The sequence below is a fragment of the Aspergillus uvarum genome (genome assembly GCF_003184745.1).
Source record: "Aspergillus uvarum CBS 121591 unplaced genomic scaffold BO82scaffold_21, whole genome shotgun sequence".
NCBI classification, from domain to species: Eukaryota; Fungi; Ascomycota; class Eurotiomycetes; order Eurotiales; family Aspergillaceae; genus Aspergillus; species Aspergillus uvarum.
Window position 1 is genome coordinate 55,964 of NW_020291318.1, and position 17,102 is coordinate 73,065.

The window sequence follows — 17,102 nt, forward strand, 5'->3', positions numbered from 1 at the left end:
ACAAAGATTTACTTACTACGTACGGAGTACTCGACAACATATGGGATTTTACTTTTGTGTGGCGTTCCGCTACGATACATATTGAAGAAACTCGAAAGGGACACTGTATAGACGATTCCTATCAGTCCTAGATCATTATCTCATGTCAATGACGAAAAGTCGGTCGGCAGAAATTTCTATGAATAATGGTAAACGACTCGAACGTTCTTTTTCTTGAACTGTGGAGTGCTGCGGTGAAGTTTTTTTTCTCGTTTGTCTGTTAGACTAGTAGTGTATGGGTCGGAAGGGTTACCGGGGCAGCCTGAGGCCGTGGGGCTGACTATAAAAACCCCTTCCCGCCCCGAAAACCTTTTCTCCTTCTTCATGCACCTCGACATCCTCGACATTACTTTCTTGTTGAGCGCGACACACCATGCCACCCATTGCATTCCTTGGGAATTTTATGTGATTTCACCTGGAGACATGCAACAACCAAAGGAAATGGATTTCCTTCGGATTCTGCATCATTCTTGACCTGTTCCGGCAATCAATGAATGATGCGACTAACTCAATGGTAAGCTACCACTTTTTTTCTTCTTCATCTGCTTCATGACCAACGGCCCCTTCCCCTTCACCGGGCTCTTATGATGAAAACTTTTCCTACATTCGCAGTTTCCACGCTAGCCGTCGCCATGAACCCATCATATAGACGTGCTCTGTGCGCAATACTTCCTTGGATGTCTGACTTGTTTGGTCACATTGGATATTGAATTATCTCACGTGCCATTCTCACGAGCGTATGCTAATTCTCTCGTGCAGTTTAGATTCTAGCTTAGCTATTAGCAGTCTCAGAACGTGTCATGAACATTGGAGAAAGATGAATAATGAAGAACTTGAATATTCATCTGAAGAGATTTTTTTTTTGTCTTTTCTCGCGCTTAGTTGCGCTGTAGATTGTAGATTGTAGATTATAGCTTGTAGTTTGGCCTTCCGTCTCGTAATGGTTGCGGTCGCGTAGGGCTCTGATAGCGCGCAGTGATCCAGGAATGGGAGACCGTCATGCCTTTGCTTGCTTTTGAGACCATCTCCGGAGCTGCGAAGCCAGGCGAGTGGATGAAGCTATCCTCCGAATTGCGTCCCGAGCATCTGCACCTTCCCGTAAGGCCACTCCATCCATCCCAAGCAGAAGCACAAGTTCAAGCACAATCACCAAACCACACCCATTCACCCCCAGAATCCACATCTCCAAACGACCCATACACCACCAGCATGAGACATTGAACCCGACTCCTCTCGACAGAGACCTCCAGCCTGTCGATAATCCCTTTCCGCATGAACTGAACAACCCACCCTGCCACTTTGCACCTCACCCGCAACACCTTAGTCCCCTCCGACCTACTGCACACATTCACAGACAACGACGAGAAACAATGGCCCAACCACCCCCGCGCCACGTCACAATGCTTTCCCTGAGCAACAGCAACAGCAACAGCAACAGCCACTCCATCCTGTCATCCACAACGACCACCAGCACCTCACAGACCCAAACACACATGCCGACGCCCTCGCAATCCAGCACGGGTTTGCGCGTTCCCTCCAACCGCAAAACCATCTACGACCGCCACCTCAACCGCAGCCGGAATGCGGAACTCAGCCGGGCTAGCTTCGCCTTCCTGTTCGGCGAGATGGTCACCTACGCGCAGCGCCGGGTCACGGGGATTCAGGATTTGGAGAGACGGTAAGAATTGTCCCTTTCCCTCTCCCGGATTGGTCTTGTTCTCGGATATATGCATGTATACACCACAAACCCAGAAAGAGAGGGGAAAAGAGAGAGAGAGAGACAAACGGAGACAGCCACTGAAATTGGGACATACAGACTCAACGAACAAGGCTACCCCCTCGGCCTCCGGCTACTGGACCTCCTCTTCTACCGCACGGTGACGGGGTCGAGCTCGTCGTCCGCGCTGTCGAGCAGCTCCTCGACCTCGGCCTCGCCGCCCAACCGGCCCCTCCGCATCCTGCCGCTGCTGCACCTCATCCACGGCCCCCTGTGGCGGCTGCTGTTCACCCGCCCCGCCGACGCCCTCGAGCACTCCGTCTCCCCCGAGACCCCCAACGAGTACATGATCACCGACAACGACCCACTGGTCAACACCTACATCAGCGTGCCCAAGGAGATGAACATGCTCAACTGCGCCGCCTTCGTCGCCGGCATCATCGAGGGCGTCTGCGACGGCTGCGGCTTCGAGGCCAAGGTCACCGCCCACAACCAGCCCACCGAGATGTGGCCCAGTCGCACGATATTCCTGCTGCGCTTCGGGGAGAGTGTCATGGAGAGGGAGAAGGTTCTGGAGAGAGCGGGCGTGAAATAGTTTCGTTTCTCTGCAGGGGCGGCAGTTAGTGGGGCCCATCGATGATAGCTCACGGCTTACGGCTTGTTGGGATGCGGTTGTGGTGGTGGTGGTTGTGCTGGGCATTGCGGGTCAGGCCTACGCTCTGGTATTGCTGGCTGGGCTGCGTGATACGCGAGAAGCGGATTTGGTCTAGATGTGGCCGTCGGCGTTGCGGCGTGATGCTCTTTAGGCGAGGTCAATGACGAGGTGCACCGAGTGTACATTCAGCAAAATGTCTTCCACCTGGTTGTGCACCCGTCGGGTATGATACATGCCGCCAGGTCTGAGGAATCTTATATAATACAAGAGGGGAAAGAAACGTCGATTTCCCATATGCAAAGCCCTCCCCAATCCGTGCTCTCAGATACCCAAGAACGCCAATAAGATAGAAATACCATGTTCATTGCAAGCCGACCCCCGGCTAGTCCGATCGCGCATCCTCCATTCGTCTCCGTTTATCTCGATCATCATAGGGCGAGGGACTGCGCTTCCTGCGACTGCCTCCATCGGGTCTGTAGCGGTCTGTCGAGCGATCGCGACTCCGTCGCCGCTCCCCCCGATCCCCATACCGGTCCCTGCGAGGAGAGTATGACCTCGACCGGGATCTCCGCCTCTCGCGCACCACCGAGGCATTGGCCCCCGTAGGACCCCGCGGCCGCTCGTCCGGCATGAACCTCTCATCCGTGACCCCGAGCGGCGCATCGTCCCTCCGCCGGCCCCCACCGAACCGGTTACTCACCCCATCCCCAAACCGCCCCGTATCCTCCGACCGCAGATCCTTGTACCGGGTGCGCCCCTTCTTGCCCAGCTTCGTCATATCGCGGATCTGCATGTACTCCGGCAAGGTTTCGCGCGCGACGTCGTCGACAAACCGCGCGCCCATGGCATTGCGCTGATCGAGCCCCTCGCGCTCGACGTCGTCGCGGAAGAACGCGCCCTTGTGGAAGTAGCGCTGCATGTAGCCGGTCTGGCCGCGCGATGCCTCCTTCTCCTCCTTCTGTTTGGTCAGGAACGCGCGGTCCTCGCGCTCGCGCTCCTCGGTCGTCAGCTCGCGGCGCCGCTCGATCTCCTCGCGCTCCTTCTCGGCGGCCTCGATCGCCTCGCGCTCGCGCTTCACGCGCTTCAGCTCACGCAGCTTCCACGCCGCGTACTCGGCCTCCGGGTCTTTGCCGTCCGTGTCGTCGATCGCTTCTTCCTCCGCGACCTCTAGCTCGTCGTCGTCCCACGCCCGGTTCGCGGCGCTGCGCGCGATCGCCTCCTTCTCGAGTTGCTCGCGCACGAGCGCGTCGGCTTTCTCCTGGCGCTGGGCGTGGCGGGCCTCCGCGTCCGCGGCCGAGTTTGCGGTGTGATCGGGTGGTGCTTTGGGGTCGGTGGTCGCGGCGGCGGTGCGCTGGTTCTTTTTGATGAATGTCGGTCGCAGCAGGATGCGGCGGGGGGTTTCCTCTTCTGAGCTTTCCTCTTCCGAACTTTCCTCCTCTGATTCCTCTTCAGACTCTGATTCTTCCTCAACCTGTGCCCCCTTCCCCATCCCCCCCCTAGCACCAGGACCAGAGACCGAAGCAGAAACAGCAGTGGATGTTTTAACAGCAGCTCCATCGCCAGCAACAGAGCCCCCCACCTTTTCCTCCGTATCATCCTCATCCTCCTCCTCCTCCTCCTCCTCCTCCGTAACAAACCCCTCCTCATCCTCCTCCGCTTCCTCAAACCTCACCCCCTTCACCCCAGACGTAGCCGCCGCGACCGCCCCAGCGGGAAAAGAACTAGCCTTGGGTGGCGGTTTGGCTAACGCCGCTCGCCGGCGCTGTTCCTCGCGACGACGGCGCTCTTCCTGCTCTTTCTGTTGTTGTTGTACCTCCTTGTCTTCATCATCCTCGTCCGAGGAGGAAGGCTCTTCGGCGATCGCTTTGCCGGGGCGGTAGCGGCTTGGTCGTTGGGGGTTGGCGGTCATGCCGCGGTGGTGGGAGGGGAGGGGGGGCGGCATGTTGCCTCTGCCTGTAGCTTAGGCTTTGGGCGCTTTGGGCGTTTTGGGAGTGTGTGTGATGGATGTGTGGGTGGAGGTTTGGGTGTATCGAGTGTAGAAGAGTTGTGGGTTGTGGTTGGAAGTGTAGCTGCAGTGGTAAGCTACCAGAAAGGCTGCTTTTCGCAGGTGCAGTGCCGGGCAGTAGCTCGTAGCCTTACGGCCTAAGGCATGCAGACGGCAGCCCATTTCCACCCCAGGCTCAACCAGGTTTTTCTTTCCAAAGCGGTGGTGGTGGCCTCAGATCACGTGCCTTCGCGTCACGCGCGGCGCGACGGCGATAGTCAATAGTAGTCGACCAAACCAACCGAGTATAGCCTCACCTCAATCCCAACACACAACGCACACATTACAACTCAAATCCCCCCCCCGCCTGACACACACTACACTCCCGAATCCACCCCAAGCGATTCTCAATACGATACGCCAGGAACCTCCCCTCAGAAAATGTCCCTCCAAACCCCCCGCGTCCTCCCCGCCCACCTCCACGCCTTCCACCCCTCCTCTTCGACCACCAGCAAACACACCGTCCGCATCCTGGGCACCGTCTCCGCCCTGCGCGGCGACACCGCCACCCTCACCTGCGGCGGCGCCGGCGACGTCACGATCATCCTCAAGCCCGACTCGCATCTGCAGATGGGCAAGCTGGTTGAGGTCATTGGGAAGGTGACGGATTTGAATGAGGGGGTGCGTTTGTTCTTCCTTTCCCTTGAGGTTCTGAATGGGCTGGGCCTGCTTCTGCTCTTATCATCTTGGTTGGGGTTGGTGTGGTTTGGTTTGAATGGGATTGGGCTGGACTATACTCGATGGTTGAGGTTGGGGGTTATACTGGAGATTTATGCTAACACCTGTCTGCTGGTGCAGGGCATTGGGATCCGATTGCTCGGCAGTACGGATCTGGGCGATCCGGCGGATTGTGGTATGTTTCTTGCTTCCCGGATATGGGGCACAGGGGTGGGCGTGGGCTGATCGTTCCTAGATTACAAGATCTATGAGCAGGTCGTCAACGCCACGCATAAGCTCAAGTCGATTTTCTATGATTCGAATGAGTAGTTCGGTAAAGGTGGCGGGCTGGTGATGAGGATGAGAATCAGGATGGTGTGATATACCCCGGTTGCGGTTTGAGGATTGGAAGGGAGAGTGGATGTGGTTGACGTTGTTGTTTAATGAATTAAATGTTATTGTTGTGTTTATTCAGGTGGAAGGAGGGTAGTAGGTGTAAGCCTGCCCAGGTCAGATGTGTACATTCACATATTAAAGGCAATCAAGCTGGCACTGCTGTTCCAGTCCAACACGCTGACACCTACTTGGAATTGACTCAATTGATTATTTCATTGTTGTGGTCGAAACCTGGTATCTACTGTGGTATCTTAATCCTATCCTATTTATCCCAGTCCTCCCATCCCTCCCATAACAGACATACAAAACAAGGATCCGTTCAAGAACGAACCCACAAAACAAAGCCAAACAATGCACTCGATCATATGCATCCACCGAACGCCATCGCTAAACACATCACAAAAAGGAAACCGAACGAATGTCGCGTCTCATCAGATAAGTAAAGAAAATCATCACACATCATTGGCACTCGGCTGTGCCTCGTGCCCAGTGCCGGACTCCGCAGCCTTGTCTTTGACACCCAGTGCCGGCACTGTCTCAGGATTGATGGCGTCGGAGCTGAAGAATCCGGAATCGAGCACGTTCGTTTCGACATAATTGAAGATATCAAACTGGTTGGTCTTTTGGAGCTCTGGATCAGCCATGAGTGCGTTGAGCAGATCCCGCGGATCATCCCCACTCGCCCCAGAGTCTCCGTTCGCCGCCTCGCCCTCGGATCCAGTGGGAGAAACATAATCGGACGGAATCCAGTCAGGCCAGCTGTTGCCCGCAGCACACTTATCAATTCCGAACAGGGCGTCCGTGGCTGCGGCCGAAGGCGCGTCGGAGAAGATGTCAACAATCATGTTGTCCATCCCCTCAAAGCCGCCGAAAGCGTTGACAGGCAGCTGAAGGTCACTCAAGGTCGATCGAGCCTGCTTCGGGGTCTTGTGCTGACGGGGCATGGGGCCAGGGCTGCTTTGGATGCGCTGAAGTCTTTGCGCAGTGAGTCTGGTAGGGGACGTATCCGCAGCGACTCCTCTCCGTGCCTTCACTGAAGGGGAGATGCACGGCAAGGAAAGGCGCTTCTCGCTCAACAGACCCGACCGCTGATTGCGGCGCCGAGGGGTCGGGCTCACGGGCAGGTCGAATCCGAAACTCGGGCTCTCAAAGAGTGCGTCCAGATTAGTCGCCGTCTGGTTCTCTTTATCGTCAGCCTGCTTCTCGGCTGCCCGGGAACTGCGGGGGCTGCGGCGTGGGCTGTTGACGCTTGAGTCACCCAATGCTCTCAACGGTCCACTTTCATTCTGGGAGTTAGGAAAAAGCACTCTTCTCACTGACTTGGGAGTAAGAGCATTCTGGCCCGCCGCCGGAGCATTGCGCCCCACTACGTTTCTCGCAGGACTAGACTGGATCGCGTCGCGGAGAGCAGCCACCGGGTCTTGCTCCTGCCAACGACGGGCCGCGGTGTCGTTCGACTTGCGCGGCTCCAGGCTGTTGGCACGGCGCCGCTTGGCGGGCTGCTCCCGGGCCCCGTCATGATCCTGCTCGTTGTTGTTCTCAGCCTCGTTGCTGTCATTATCGCCACGGGGAGTGGCATCGTCCACCGCAGGGGAAGAGGCATCAGACGCTCCAGGAGACGATTCGTCCGCTTTGGAGGACTCGGCCCGGGCACGGTGTCTCGTTGCAGGGTTGTTGTTGGTCGAGAGCGGGCCGCCTCCCTTGCGGTTCCTTGGAGGACGCTTTCTCTTGTTGCTGGCGGTCTTGTTCCATTTATTTTCTGGGCGCATGCACTTGAACTTGTGGAGCCAAAGACCACAGGCTTGCCTGAATGTTAGTACAGACAAGGCAGAAGTTAGGCAGGTATCACTTACGGTTGCAAAGAAGAACCTGAACAAAGTCGTTGTCGGTGTCGGCTAGGCTCTTCTTGTAGACCTTAAACTTGGTGACCTTCTCTTGATCGTCACGTTCAACAGCCTGCCAGAACAACATGGTAGGATCCTCCGTGAGCTTATTAGCGTCGTCTTCGTTGCCTTCGAACTCTTTCGACCACGCTCTGCGCCAGGTGGGGGTTTCGATGGCACCGCAGTTTTCACAGTAAGGTGGGACCTGACCGCTACGAATGCACCGATCAAGACGTGCCTGAACCTGTCGCAAGCGGCGAGCGCCCGTGCCGCTGCGGATCTTGCCGTCTTCGAGCACGGGCTGCGGGGCCGGGGTCTCAGCACCATTATAGTCGCTCATCGGTCCGGCCCAGGCCTGGGAGCTGTGCGTGTTGACATGAGAAGGCAAGATTGGATCGCTGGCGGGAATGGCGCTCATCAGCTGCTCGAGTTCACTCTGCGACATTGGTGCAGGTGCAAGTGGCTTAGGAGCCTGTCTCATGCTAGCTCGAGAGGATGGCCTTGAGCCGGCGTTGCTGGCTGGTGCGCGGATTGGAGCGGGTGTTCTTTCCTTTCCAGATTGGTCCGGAGCGTCGCTGGCCGGGAAGTTTTCTATGTTGGTGGGCGCAGTGATGGGCGAGCTGGCATGTGCAGCAGGACGGACAATCCGCTTCTCTCTGCCTGCGCCAATTGAGTCGTCCAGCGGGGTGCCAATTTCTTCGTCCAGCAGCTCATCCATACCACCACTCATGAAGCCCGAGTCGGCCATGGGGGGAAGGACAGGGCTGGAGCGGCCTGGAAACCCGCAGTCGAGAACGGGAGGCGACGATGGCATACTGAACGAAGGCTCGAAGAGGCCCTGATAGCGCGACTCAGGAGACTGGTTATCGCCGGTGGGGTGATCATCGCTCATAGGATACGGGGAGGTGTAGGGCGTGTGAAGGGATGACTCGCGGAGCAAGCTGGGAGGAGGCCGTGCGCGACGAGTGATATCATGTGAGTGAGAGATTGGGGTGGGCGGGCGAACGGGCTCTTCATTCGAGTTCTGAGCAGCAGCAATGGCGGGGTTGACCGGAGTAGGGCGATGAATGCGAACGGAGGCTGCAGTGCTGGCGGCGACCCGCAGAGAGCTGGGTTGTCTCTCGATATTCAAGTCGGACTTTCCAGGCCACTCTGCCCGGTACAGTTTGGCCCTTTTGCGGGGTTGTTGTTCCGAAGACTCGTCACCACTGCCGTAGCCTGATTGAATGGAGCCTCGACGACTGGGGGCGTATCTCGAGTGATGAGTGGGGAGATCCGAGTCGCGCATCGAAGCACTGGAGCCGGGCCGGATGGCATCGTTGTGTAAACGGTCTAGCTGGTGCTGAAGCTGCTGTGTATGCTCCTGTTGCTGCGCGGGGGTGGGGAGTCTGCTCACGGGGCCGAGCGCCGACTGCGCGGGGGAAGCCGAGCGTATCGACGCATTTCCAGCCATTGATGGTAGCTCCCTTGGCGTCGACCCTTCGCTAAGCAATCGGTGGAACCTCTCAATTCCGGCATGATCCACCGGTGATGCTATGGGATCCGGCTGCTGCTCACGGGGAGACACCAAACCCGGGTTTTGCCGCACAAAACTCGTCCAAGCCTGGGCGTCGAACTCGTGAGGAATGACGTTGCTCAATTCTCGGTACTTCTGCATGCTCTCGAGATACTCGCTCTGCAGGACGGTGGGGACCGGCACCAACCGCAATTTCACCTCCAACGTCTCCTGAGCACCCTTGGAAAATAGACCCAGAACGTTCTTGCACACCCGACCGGTGACCATGGTTTTCGACTGATGGGCGGGGGCGTCGGGAGTAGGAGAAGCTGACGCAAGCACCCACGACAGCATTCCCTGTCCGACCAGAGGCGTCTCATACTCGGAGTAATCGTAGGCATACACGGTGTAGTCCTGTCCAAGCTTGGCAACCAGTTCCGGGCTGTGACGATGAAAATGAGTACAAAGACCAGGTATCCAGCTCCATCCTTAGCACTCACCTTGCCGAAACAATGGCCTGGATGCATGTTTTCAGCTCAATGACACCAATCTGCAGCTTCTCGTCGAGGGCGGCGGTCTGGATGTCGAGGAGATGGGGCCACCGGGCCAAGCAATTGGTCTTGCTGGACTCGTCGAACGTATAGAGCACCTTCACTAGAAAGGTTGAATTCGGTGAGTAGGTGATTGTGAGGGGTCAGACAGCAATTGGAGGAATAGACTTACGCCTCATAGACCGGACGGAAATTCCGTCCTGGGATTCCATGCCACCAATGCTAGCGAATTGATCATAAGCAGAAGCAGGAAACCAAGAGTTGGTGTAAATGAGTGGTTGGCGAGGTCTGGATTGTTGTAGGATGCACCGAGTCTAGTGACAACGAAGGTCGAGTTGAACGAAATGACAGCCGAGAGAACGGGCTTCAATGGTCGGTGTCGAAGTTGAAGCAAGGAAGATTGATCGTGTCGATTGACCACTCAGAATCGTCTGATAGGCGAGTGTGTCGACCGGGAGAATGCACTGGAATGTATGCACGACAGGTCGCGGGGAAGGTCCTGAAGGAATGCTAACGCGGGACACTGGGTCGTAAAAGGAGGGGAGGCCGTTAAACTCGAGGCATGGGTTGCAAGGAGAAAAGCTCGAAAAGGAGAGTTTTTGCAGAAACAGAAACCCCTTGTTTTTATTTTTTTGTCTTCTCTCTCCTCTGCTTCCTCTTCAACAGCTAGACAATCTGCTGAGATGGGTTGAAGGGGAAGTGAGGGTTGAAAAAGAGAAGGAGAGAGAGGGTGTAAGTGTGTGTAGAAAGCAGGGTAAGAAGAGCAGAACGCCTTGCATTTGAACGAAGTGGAGGAAGTGGAAGTGGTGGTTTGAAGCTTGGACGATCCGCCCTCACGTCTAGAAGCGTGTCTGTCCGACGCGACGTGACGCAGCCAATCGCGACCTCGGGAAACACTAGCGGACAAACACGGCAAACACGCGTTTCACGTGACGTGAAATGACCGAAGCTGCGGCGGACCTGGACAATCCCAGTCTAACCTGAAGAGAGACTGGAAGTTGGAAGTTCGAGAGAAGCCGACGGTCGAGAGAAGCTGCCAACTCCCTGATACTTATACCTTTTTCCTAACCCCCATCCCACCCACCACCACCACCACCCACCATGTCGACCGATCCTAAGATCCAGTACGTTTACCCCTCTCTGGTTCTTCCTGTCTTTCTATTTAGATGAGTCAGCTCTGGCTCATTCCATCCTTCCATGAGATGAAATGAACCGCAACCGCAACCGCAACCGCGCAACTGGTCGGACCTCAGGCTAACCATTCAATTTCCAATCCAACAGGGACCTGCTCAACAAGCCCAAGAGCGAGCTCACGTACGTTTGTCCTCTTCGTACCTTATCACCCTATACAACCCAGCACCTGGAACTATCCCCCTCCCTCAAAAGCTCTGGGACTCTCCCCAGTCCGCGTCGTCACATGATGACGACTACCGAGCCCCGACGTTTCTGGTGTCGGCGACAGGATGATGCCACTTGAATGCTGCTGCCACTCATTGGGCATTGTCCCTACCCCGCGCCTATCTCCATCCTTTTTTTCGTCATCACCATGCCCCATCACTGCCTACATTGTCTACGCCCCCCACCCCCATCCGCATCACACTAACCCCAACCCTCCATTAGTGAATATGAGGTCTCCCTCGTCGAGGAACACGAGCTCACCGCGGGCCCCCTCTCGCTCCTCCAGACCGCCACGCGCACACACACCCAAGTGCTGATTTCGTGCCGGAACAACCGCAAGCTGCTGGCGCGCGTCAAGGCCTTCGACCGCCACTGCAACATGGTCCTCGAGAACGTCAAGGAGATGTGGACGGAGAAGCCCAAGGGCGGCAAGGGCAAGGGTGTCAACAAGGACCGTTTCATCAGCAAGATGTATGTCCCCGCGCTTTTTACCGATTTTTACCGAGGAGTCGCCAAAAAGACCCTTCGTCTTACTTGAATCCGAATCATTACTGACCCATTAATTTGTTCAGGTTCCTGCGTGGTGACTCCGTCATCCTCGTCCTGCTGAGCTGAGCAAGCTTCTCAACCTCGCCATGTACCTTCCGTGTGACATGCTCACCTAAATCTCGGCGGCGTTCGGGGGAGGTCAAAAGAAGTCGTGACTCTCTCTTTCTTTGATGATTCTTACAAATGCTCAAATGAAAGGGGGGGAAACATCAAATCTGAGCATTTTCACCTGGCAAACGCCACGGGGAAAAATCGGAGTGGGGGCATGACTTTCTCATTTGATACCCTTGTGTTCGTGTGCGCTTGCTCGAAAGATGAAAAGAACTTCTCTCAGGGTCATATTGGGGTTCCATGGGTGGGGGAAAGGGGGTTCAGCCACCCTTCTTACACCCCCCAAAGCCGGGAGATTTCTTGTTTTTTTTTTTCAATGGACTGTCATTTGCTTGTCTGGCCCTCTCTTACATACTTCTTTTGATATCTTTGATCTGATGTCCTTTCTCTCTCCTTTGCTATTTCTCGTTGTGGCGCGACAGATTTGGCGTTCTTCGGTACTACTGTGGTTTTGGAAAAAAAAAAGTTAGAAAAAGGAATGAAAGAACGGTAAAGAGAAAGCTTCTCGTGATTGATTTTGCTGAGTTCGGCAGTTGGACGGTCAGGCCGGGATGGTTCTATCACCCTGACTGAGCCCATTGTTGAGATGCTAGCTACGTAAGTTGCAATTCACCTGATGTCCACTACAAGAACAGTAGATAATATATCTACACCCAAGGTTACTCTAGGCGGACCTCTCTCCCCTCCCCTTTTAGTAAACAGTGTAACGAGGATTCAGTTCTGAATTATTGGGGGCTTTGGTATACGCCCCTTATTCTTACTGTCACTCGAGCCTAGCCAACGGTGTTCTCCTACTACACCTTCTGCGGGTAGAATGGAAAAATTGTTGTGTATTCGTCCGGACGCCGGGTTGTGGGGATGTTCTTTAAGGTGTTGAACACAGCAACCTCGTATCATGGTCATTATTTGTATTAAGAATTAGAACTTCGAACGCTCCAAAGTATATGTACGATGAAACCCCCCAATATCCCTGCCTTAGCCCTAGCAACTCAACTCAAAGGGCCTCCGCCAGTCCGTTCAAGAACTCACTGAGCCCATAAGCTCCGGGGTCGGGGATCTTGCCCACCCACTCATCCTCGCCACCGACATACACGCTGCGTCCCAGGCTGGCCTTCATGTGCTTGGTGGAGTCGGTCCCCTCTTGCGCCGCCTTCGCCGCGGCGTGGACATCCTTGCTCTCCTGGAGGGTCTTGCAGAAGGGCACCAGGGCGTCGAGCAGAGTGCGGTCGCCCGGTTGCGCCGGTGTGTACTTCGAAAGCGCGGAGAGCGAGTAGTTCAACGCTGCGGCCCACACGTTCACCGTGGCCGGGGTGGCGGTGCCCTGGTCTTGTTCGCGGAGGCCGTGAGCGAGCGCGTTCAGGAAGATGGCGTAGATGGCGCCGGAGGTGCCGTCCATCGTGCTCTCGACGACGCTGACGATGCGGTTGACGGCGTGGACCACGTCGTCGGTCAGGTTGGACGAGGCGCTCTCCAGGAGAGCCGTCACGGCTTCGGCGCCTCGCTTCAGACCGACGCCACAGTCGCCGTCGCCAACGATAGTGTCGAAGCGCGTGGTCTCGGGCTCGGCGGCAATGACGCGCTTGAGAGCGCTGCTGAGGACCTTCTTCAGGATGCTGACGTCCACTGTCGGGTGTTAGTGATGTTGAGGACGGTGCAGGGAACAAGATATCGGCTGGGCCACTTACACTTCACGTTGCTTGGGTTGTCCTCCGCCAACGCAGTCCTCTTAATCTCCACAGGAGCGTCGGTACGATGCTTCCATGTCTCCCGGCTGATGGGGGCCGACCAGCCGACAGCCTCTGCAGGTGCATCAAGGAGATCAAGGAAGGACCGGCCGGGGCCCAGCCCCGTATCCACCAGCTTCAACAAGGAGATGCTGAAGCCCAGCCCGTTGAGGCTGGTGAGGAAGGTCCCTTGGATGACTCGGATCGGCTGGACGTCGTAATCTCTGTCGAGTTGACGGTAGACCTCGTCCGTGATGCCGGAAAGTTCCAATGTGCTAACGCCACCCAAGTTGTTGATTAACAACACAAAGTCATCCTCAGGCTTGCGAGTGACCCAAGCGCGGTCGGGATCATTGTGGTCCAGAAGCTGGAGAAGCATGTTGGCGACCAACTCAACCAGATTCGCCTTCACCCGGTGGGATCCTGGCTCATTGTGAATGCCCATCCCGACCTCGACTTCGCCTTCCGGGATTGTGTCTTCAGGAACACCCCGGCCAGGAACATGAACGTGTTCGAGCGAAGACCCCACCGATACGAGGTTATTGTTCGCTAGCTGAGCCAGGTGATACACTTCTTCCAATGAGCCACTATGCTGAAGTTAGTTCCACTGCGCAAGGACTTGTCGCGTTGAAGGCGTAAAACTAACCCTGCTTCAGCCAAAGCACCGACAGCCTTGAGAATGAGAACACCGCCGCCGATACCACGACGGCCGACCTTGCCTCCCTTCTTCTTGCCCACGCCGACATCGTCATTGATAGCGAAGAACTCAGTCTTGATGCCAGCAGCCCGCGACTTCTCCGTGGCCATACCGAAGTTGAGCACGTCGCCCGTGTAGTTCATGGGGATGATGAGCACACCCTGGTCGCTGTTGACGCATTCCATGACGGCTTTGCGGATCTGCTCCGCCGAGGGCGAAGCGAAGATCGTACCGGCTGCGGAAGCATCAAGGAAACCCTTCCCGACGAAGCCTGCGAAAGCAGGCTCATGGCCAGAACCACCACCCGATATAATGGCGACCTTAGGCTTTGAATTCACATTGGGCCGACGGAAGATAATTTTGTTCTCAGGGTCGAATGCTACCGATGGGTTTGTGAGGGTGAGGGAGTGCAGAGCGGTCTGGACCAAATGGGTAGGATCCGAGAAGAAGTGTTTGGCTAACGGGCCAACGTTAGTGTTAGTGGATGGAACAATCTAGTGTAGACTTTCAGGATGACCATGGACCAGGTTTTGGGCCTGCATGGGGGCTCCTAGCAAACCAGCCAGGCTACCGAGTTTCCAGAGGACTATGTAAGATCGTATGAGGGTGTGAAACCTACTTTGCATGTTGTGGAAGGTCTGATGGACGATCTCCAGTTAAGTATGACGTTAAGATGCGTATGGAGACGAACCGTTTCGCAAGTGGAACCGGTCGAAGTATGGGGTTGCGGGATGGTTGAACTCGCGCACGGTCTTCTTGATATATAACCTGTCTCGGGGATCTAAGACGCCTTTGCAATGATCATTTGATCTCTTCCTTCGGAGCCGAACCTTTTACAGGACGGAGCGTCACGATTGTGCGACAATACGACGACAGCGAACCTGGTCGAGGCGCAATGGTTGGGATCGGAATTCAGGCCGGATGAGGCGGGGAAGTGGGGAAGTCGATTCTACTGGGTCTGGCAACTGTCAGCTTGGGGAAAGAGAAACCATTGAGATATTATCCTAGAGGATCCTGGCTTAGCAGTACTCACCAGTTGCAGTCACTTGACAAGAGGCGGAACGAAGAACTGCCGATGAATAGACAGTTCGGGATCAGTTGGACGGATAACCTGGGCCAACTGAAGAGACCAACCAAGTGACAATTACACGAGAATCAACCAAAAGAAAAGGGATTGGACCAGGAATGGGCCCAAGGATGAGGGCGCAACAGCCGGGCTATATACCAGTTGCGAAGAGAACGAGTATGAGCAACCCGCGACTTCAACATGGCGTAAGAAGCAGTGGTATGGGGAGTAGACGCAGTAACCTGTTTCCCCAATAGTTCGATTTGCCCACTCTGTCCATTCAATGCTCCCAATTGTTGTCCCCCTTCCGTGGACAATCAATTTTTTGCTGCTCACATGAACAAGTGATTTCGCATGACTTGACCTATGTGTTCAATGGATCCAGGATCGTATGCCGGGGTTCTGGATCTGGCAATTGGGAGTTGATTTCCCCTTGTTACGGCCCCGCCAACGTTACCCCATGGGTCTGGAATCTTGACAAGCGCTTCGGCTTACCCTTTCCGGGAATTCCGCGGTCCTCCCGCCAATCTTGCCCGCGACATGCCTCTACCTAGTGAAGTCGACCCGAGTCTGGATGCAGATTGCAAAGAGTTGTTCGGCCCTGCAGAGCAGCAGATGCGCTAGTCGGTTGAAGCATTAACCTACTGACTGTACAGTATGATGAGTACTTTGTCTCCGGACTGCACGGGACATTTCATGACAGACTCAACAACCGGCGAATCGTCAAGGCGACTTCATTTGGTGGCTTATCCAGTCGATGTCACCGGTGCGTAATCCTTCTGGTTTCGGAGGATTCTGCTGAGTACTCCGTCCCGTATCTTGCAATGGCGTGGCGAGTTGATACAGGTTTATTGTGCAACAATTGATCATTCGAGCCACAATGTATCGCAAAGCACGTCAAGCATGCCCGGTTGTCTCAATCCAGCATATAATTCTGCAACCTGTTGCCAGTTGAGACAATCTTGCGGACAACTGGTATGCATAAGATCTAGACGTACTAGTAGTAACCACATCACATCGACGTCCCAACATTTCAGCCCCTCCCCTGCAGGAGAAACCCGATCATGGGACTTTGAAAACATTGGAAGGGCGGCAGAAGAGTAATAGTTCCAAAGGCTCCGCTGTCAGATCGATGCAGCGGGAATCCCAGGAATAGTGCGGGGGCGCGTACAACGTCCTAAATCGGACGATTCTTTCCTATTCAGTTCGTACTAATACTCGGAAAGTGAGAATCATTGCATGTCCACCGTAACGCCGTAAGGTTGATGCATAATCCGACCTTCCACGTGAACAAAGAATTCTTTCCAGGTGAGCAAGCATAGCCTAGACCCCGTCTGTGCATTCAAGCTCCAGCTTGAACCTCCTCCGTCCCTGCCGGCAATTTCTGTTACCGTGGACCGCTTTCCACGTTGCCATTTCCGGCCACTCGGCTCACCTGCCAGGCTAGGTGCTGTTCTATGATAGCTTATTGCAGCAGCGGTGCATGTATGCGACAGCCTCTATTATATGAGTTGGATGTTCGCCTCGGGATGCGCTGCCGACTCACCTGACCTGGAGAATTCTTTTTCTCCCAAGTCGTTTTCGGTTTTCGATGTTGCCATGCTATATTACCCCCATATGCTCGCTGAGATATTTGTTGTTGTTGTTCGCCGAAAGCCAAGTCACTTTCGGACCGATATCTATCTTCGTGCTTTTCAATTCATCTTACAAGTTCCAACAGAGAAAGGCTACTTTAACCACTTGATTCTCTATGCCACAAATTGGCTTTCTCTGTGCGCACCCTGGTGCTGACGAAGTTGATGCTTTTTGCTCCCTAGGTGACTGCAACGTGCTTGCCTCATCCGCGTAACTTCAGGTATCAAGGAGTACCCTTAAGCAAAATGATATCTTGACCATACTCCGAGGGACTGCCAGTTCGTCAAAGGTGCCACAACCTAGGATGCATGCTAGAGAAGCAATGCGTTATCCCCAGAAGCCAGACACCAGCAGCCGTGCATCGTACCCTCGAGGCTCTGTAGCAGCGCGCTCGTGGCGAGGCCCCCAACTTACAAGCGCAAAGTCCTATCATTACAATCGGACGCTGCCCACCACCTAGGCCTAATCAGATTAGCAGTCGATTG

The 17,102-nt window shown here is 55.2% G+C and overlaps 6 protein-coding genes across 6 annotated transcripts; 3 read left to right on the forward strand and 3 right to left on the reverse strand.

The window, feature by feature from the left end:
* Positions 1-1,196: 1,196 nt before the first annotated feature.
* On the forward strand, positions 1,197-2,764 carry BO82DRAFT_353555 (trafficking protein particle complex subunit 5). The gene is made up of 2 exons (XM_025634986.1): positions 1,197-1,717; positions 1,856-2,764. The coding sequence occupies exons 1-2, from the start codon at positions 1,410-1,412 to the stop codon at positions 2,349-2,351; spliced, it is 804 nt and encodes a 267-aa protein (XP_025492791.1). The 5' UTR covers positions 1,197-1,409; the 3' UTR covers positions 2,352-2,764.
* A 29-nt stretch (positions 2,765-2,793) lies between these two features.
* Positions 2,794-4,353, reverse strand: BO82DRAFT_281445 (microfibrillar-associated 1 family protein; the record flags this gene model as incomplete). Its single annotated transcript, XM_025631341.1, has 2 exons — positions 2,794-3,882; positions 3,940-4,353. 2 exons carry the CDS (start codon positions 4,351-4,353, stop codon positions 2,794-2,796), a joined length of 1,503 nt encoding a protein of 500 aa, XP_025492792.1.
* A 353-nt stretch (positions 4,354-4,706) lies between these two features.
* On the forward strand, positions 4,707-5,626 carry BO82DRAFT_382826 (putative ssDNA binding protein Ssb3). The gene is made up of 3 exons (XM_025637965.1): positions 4,707-5,076; positions 5,254-5,308; positions 5,369-5,626. Exons 1-3 carry the CDS (start codon positions 4,837-4,839, stop codon positions 5,440-5,442), a joined length of 369 nt encoding a protein of 122 aa, XP_025492793.1. The 5' UTR covers positions 4,707-4,836; the 3' UTR covers positions 5,443-5,626.
* Positions 5,627-5,659: 33 nt separating this feature from the next.
* BO82DRAFT_59532 (putative GATA transcription factor (Ams2)) lies at positions 5,660-9,991 on the reverse strand. The gene is made up of 4 exons (XM_025641368.1): positions 9,610-9,991; positions 9,387-9,540; positions 7,362-9,328; positions 5,660-7,309 (listed from the first exon to the last, which is right to left on the reverse strand). Exons 1-4 carry the CDS (start codon positions 9,647-9,649, stop codon positions 5,961-5,963), a joined length of 3,510 nt encoding a protein of 1,169 aa, XP_025492794.1. The 5' UTR covers positions 9,650-9,991; the 3' UTR covers positions 5,660-5,960.
* A 547-nt stretch (positions 9,992-10,538) lies between these two features.
* Positions 10,539-11,450, forward strand: BO82DRAFT_281238 (small nuclear ribonucleoprotein Sm D2; the record flags this gene model as incomplete). The annotated part of the gene is made up of 4 exons (XM_025631332.1): positions 10,539-10,561; positions 10,719-10,751; positions 11,058-11,306; positions 11,408-11,450. The coding sequence occupies 4 exons, from the start codon at positions 10,539-10,541 to the stop codon at positions 11,448-11,450; spliced, it is 348 nt and encodes a 115-aa protein (XP_025492795.1).
* A 945-nt stretch (positions 11,451-12,395) lies between these two features.
* Positions 12,396-14,656, reverse strand: BO82DRAFT_353562 (putative dihydroxyacetone kinase (DakA)). Its single transcript, XM_025634987.1, has 4 exons — positions 14,536-14,656; positions 13,866-14,373; positions 13,181-13,806; positions 12,396-13,118 (listed from the first exon to the last, which is right to left on the reverse strand). Exons 1-4 carry the CDS (start codon positions 14,540-14,542, stop codon positions 12,490-12,492), a joined length of 1,770 nt encoding a protein of 589 aa, XP_025492796.1. The 5' UTR covers positions 14,543-14,656; the 3' UTR covers positions 12,396-12,489.
* Positions 14,657-17,102: the final 2,446 nt, after the last annotated feature.

Bases quoted from the DNA above. Each gene is read 5' to 3' on its own strand.
- BO82DRAFT_353555 (XM_025634986.1), top strand. From the start codon at position 1,410: ATGGCCCAACCACCCCCGCGCCACGTCACAATGCTTTCCCTGAGCAAC. The intron at 1,718-1,855 runs GTAAGAATTGTC...TGGGACATACAG, and splicing joins ATTCAGGATTTGGAGAGACG to ACTCAACGAACAAGGCTACC.
- BO82DRAFT_382826 (XM_025637965.1), top strand. From the start codon at position 4,837: ATGTCCCTCCAAACCCCCCGCGTCCTCCCCGCCCACCTCCACGCCTTC. The intron at 5,077-5,253 runs GTGCGTTTGTTC...CTGCTGGTGCAG, and splicing joins TGACGGATTTGAATGAGGGG to GGCATTGGGATCCGATTGCT. The intron at 5,309-5,368 runs GTATGTTTCTTG...GATCGTTCCTAG, and splicing joins GGGCGATCCGGCGGATTGTG to ATTACAAGATCTATGAGCAG.
- BO82DRAFT_59532 (XM_025641368.1), bottom strand. From the start codon at position 9,649: ATGGAATCCCAGGACGGAATTTCCGTCCGGTCTATGAGGC. The intron at 9,541-9,609 runs GTAAGTCTATTC...CAACCTTTCTAG, and splicing joins TTCCGTCCGGTCTATGAGGC to TGAAGGTGCTCTATACGTTC. The intron at 7,310-7,361 runs GTAAGTGATACC...CATTCAGGCAAG, and splicing joins TCAGGTTCTTCTTTGCAACC to CCTGTGGTCTTTGGCTCCAC.
- BO82DRAFT_353562 (XM_025634987.1), bottom strand. The intron at 13,807-13,865 runs GTTAGTTTTACG...ACTTCAGCATAG, and splicing joins GGTGCTTTGGCTGAAGCAGG to TGGCTCATTGGAAGAAGTGT. The intron at 13,119-13,180 runs GTAAGTGGCCCA...AACACCCGACAG, and splicing joins CAACCCAAGCAACGTGAAGT to TGGACGTCAGCATCCTGAAG.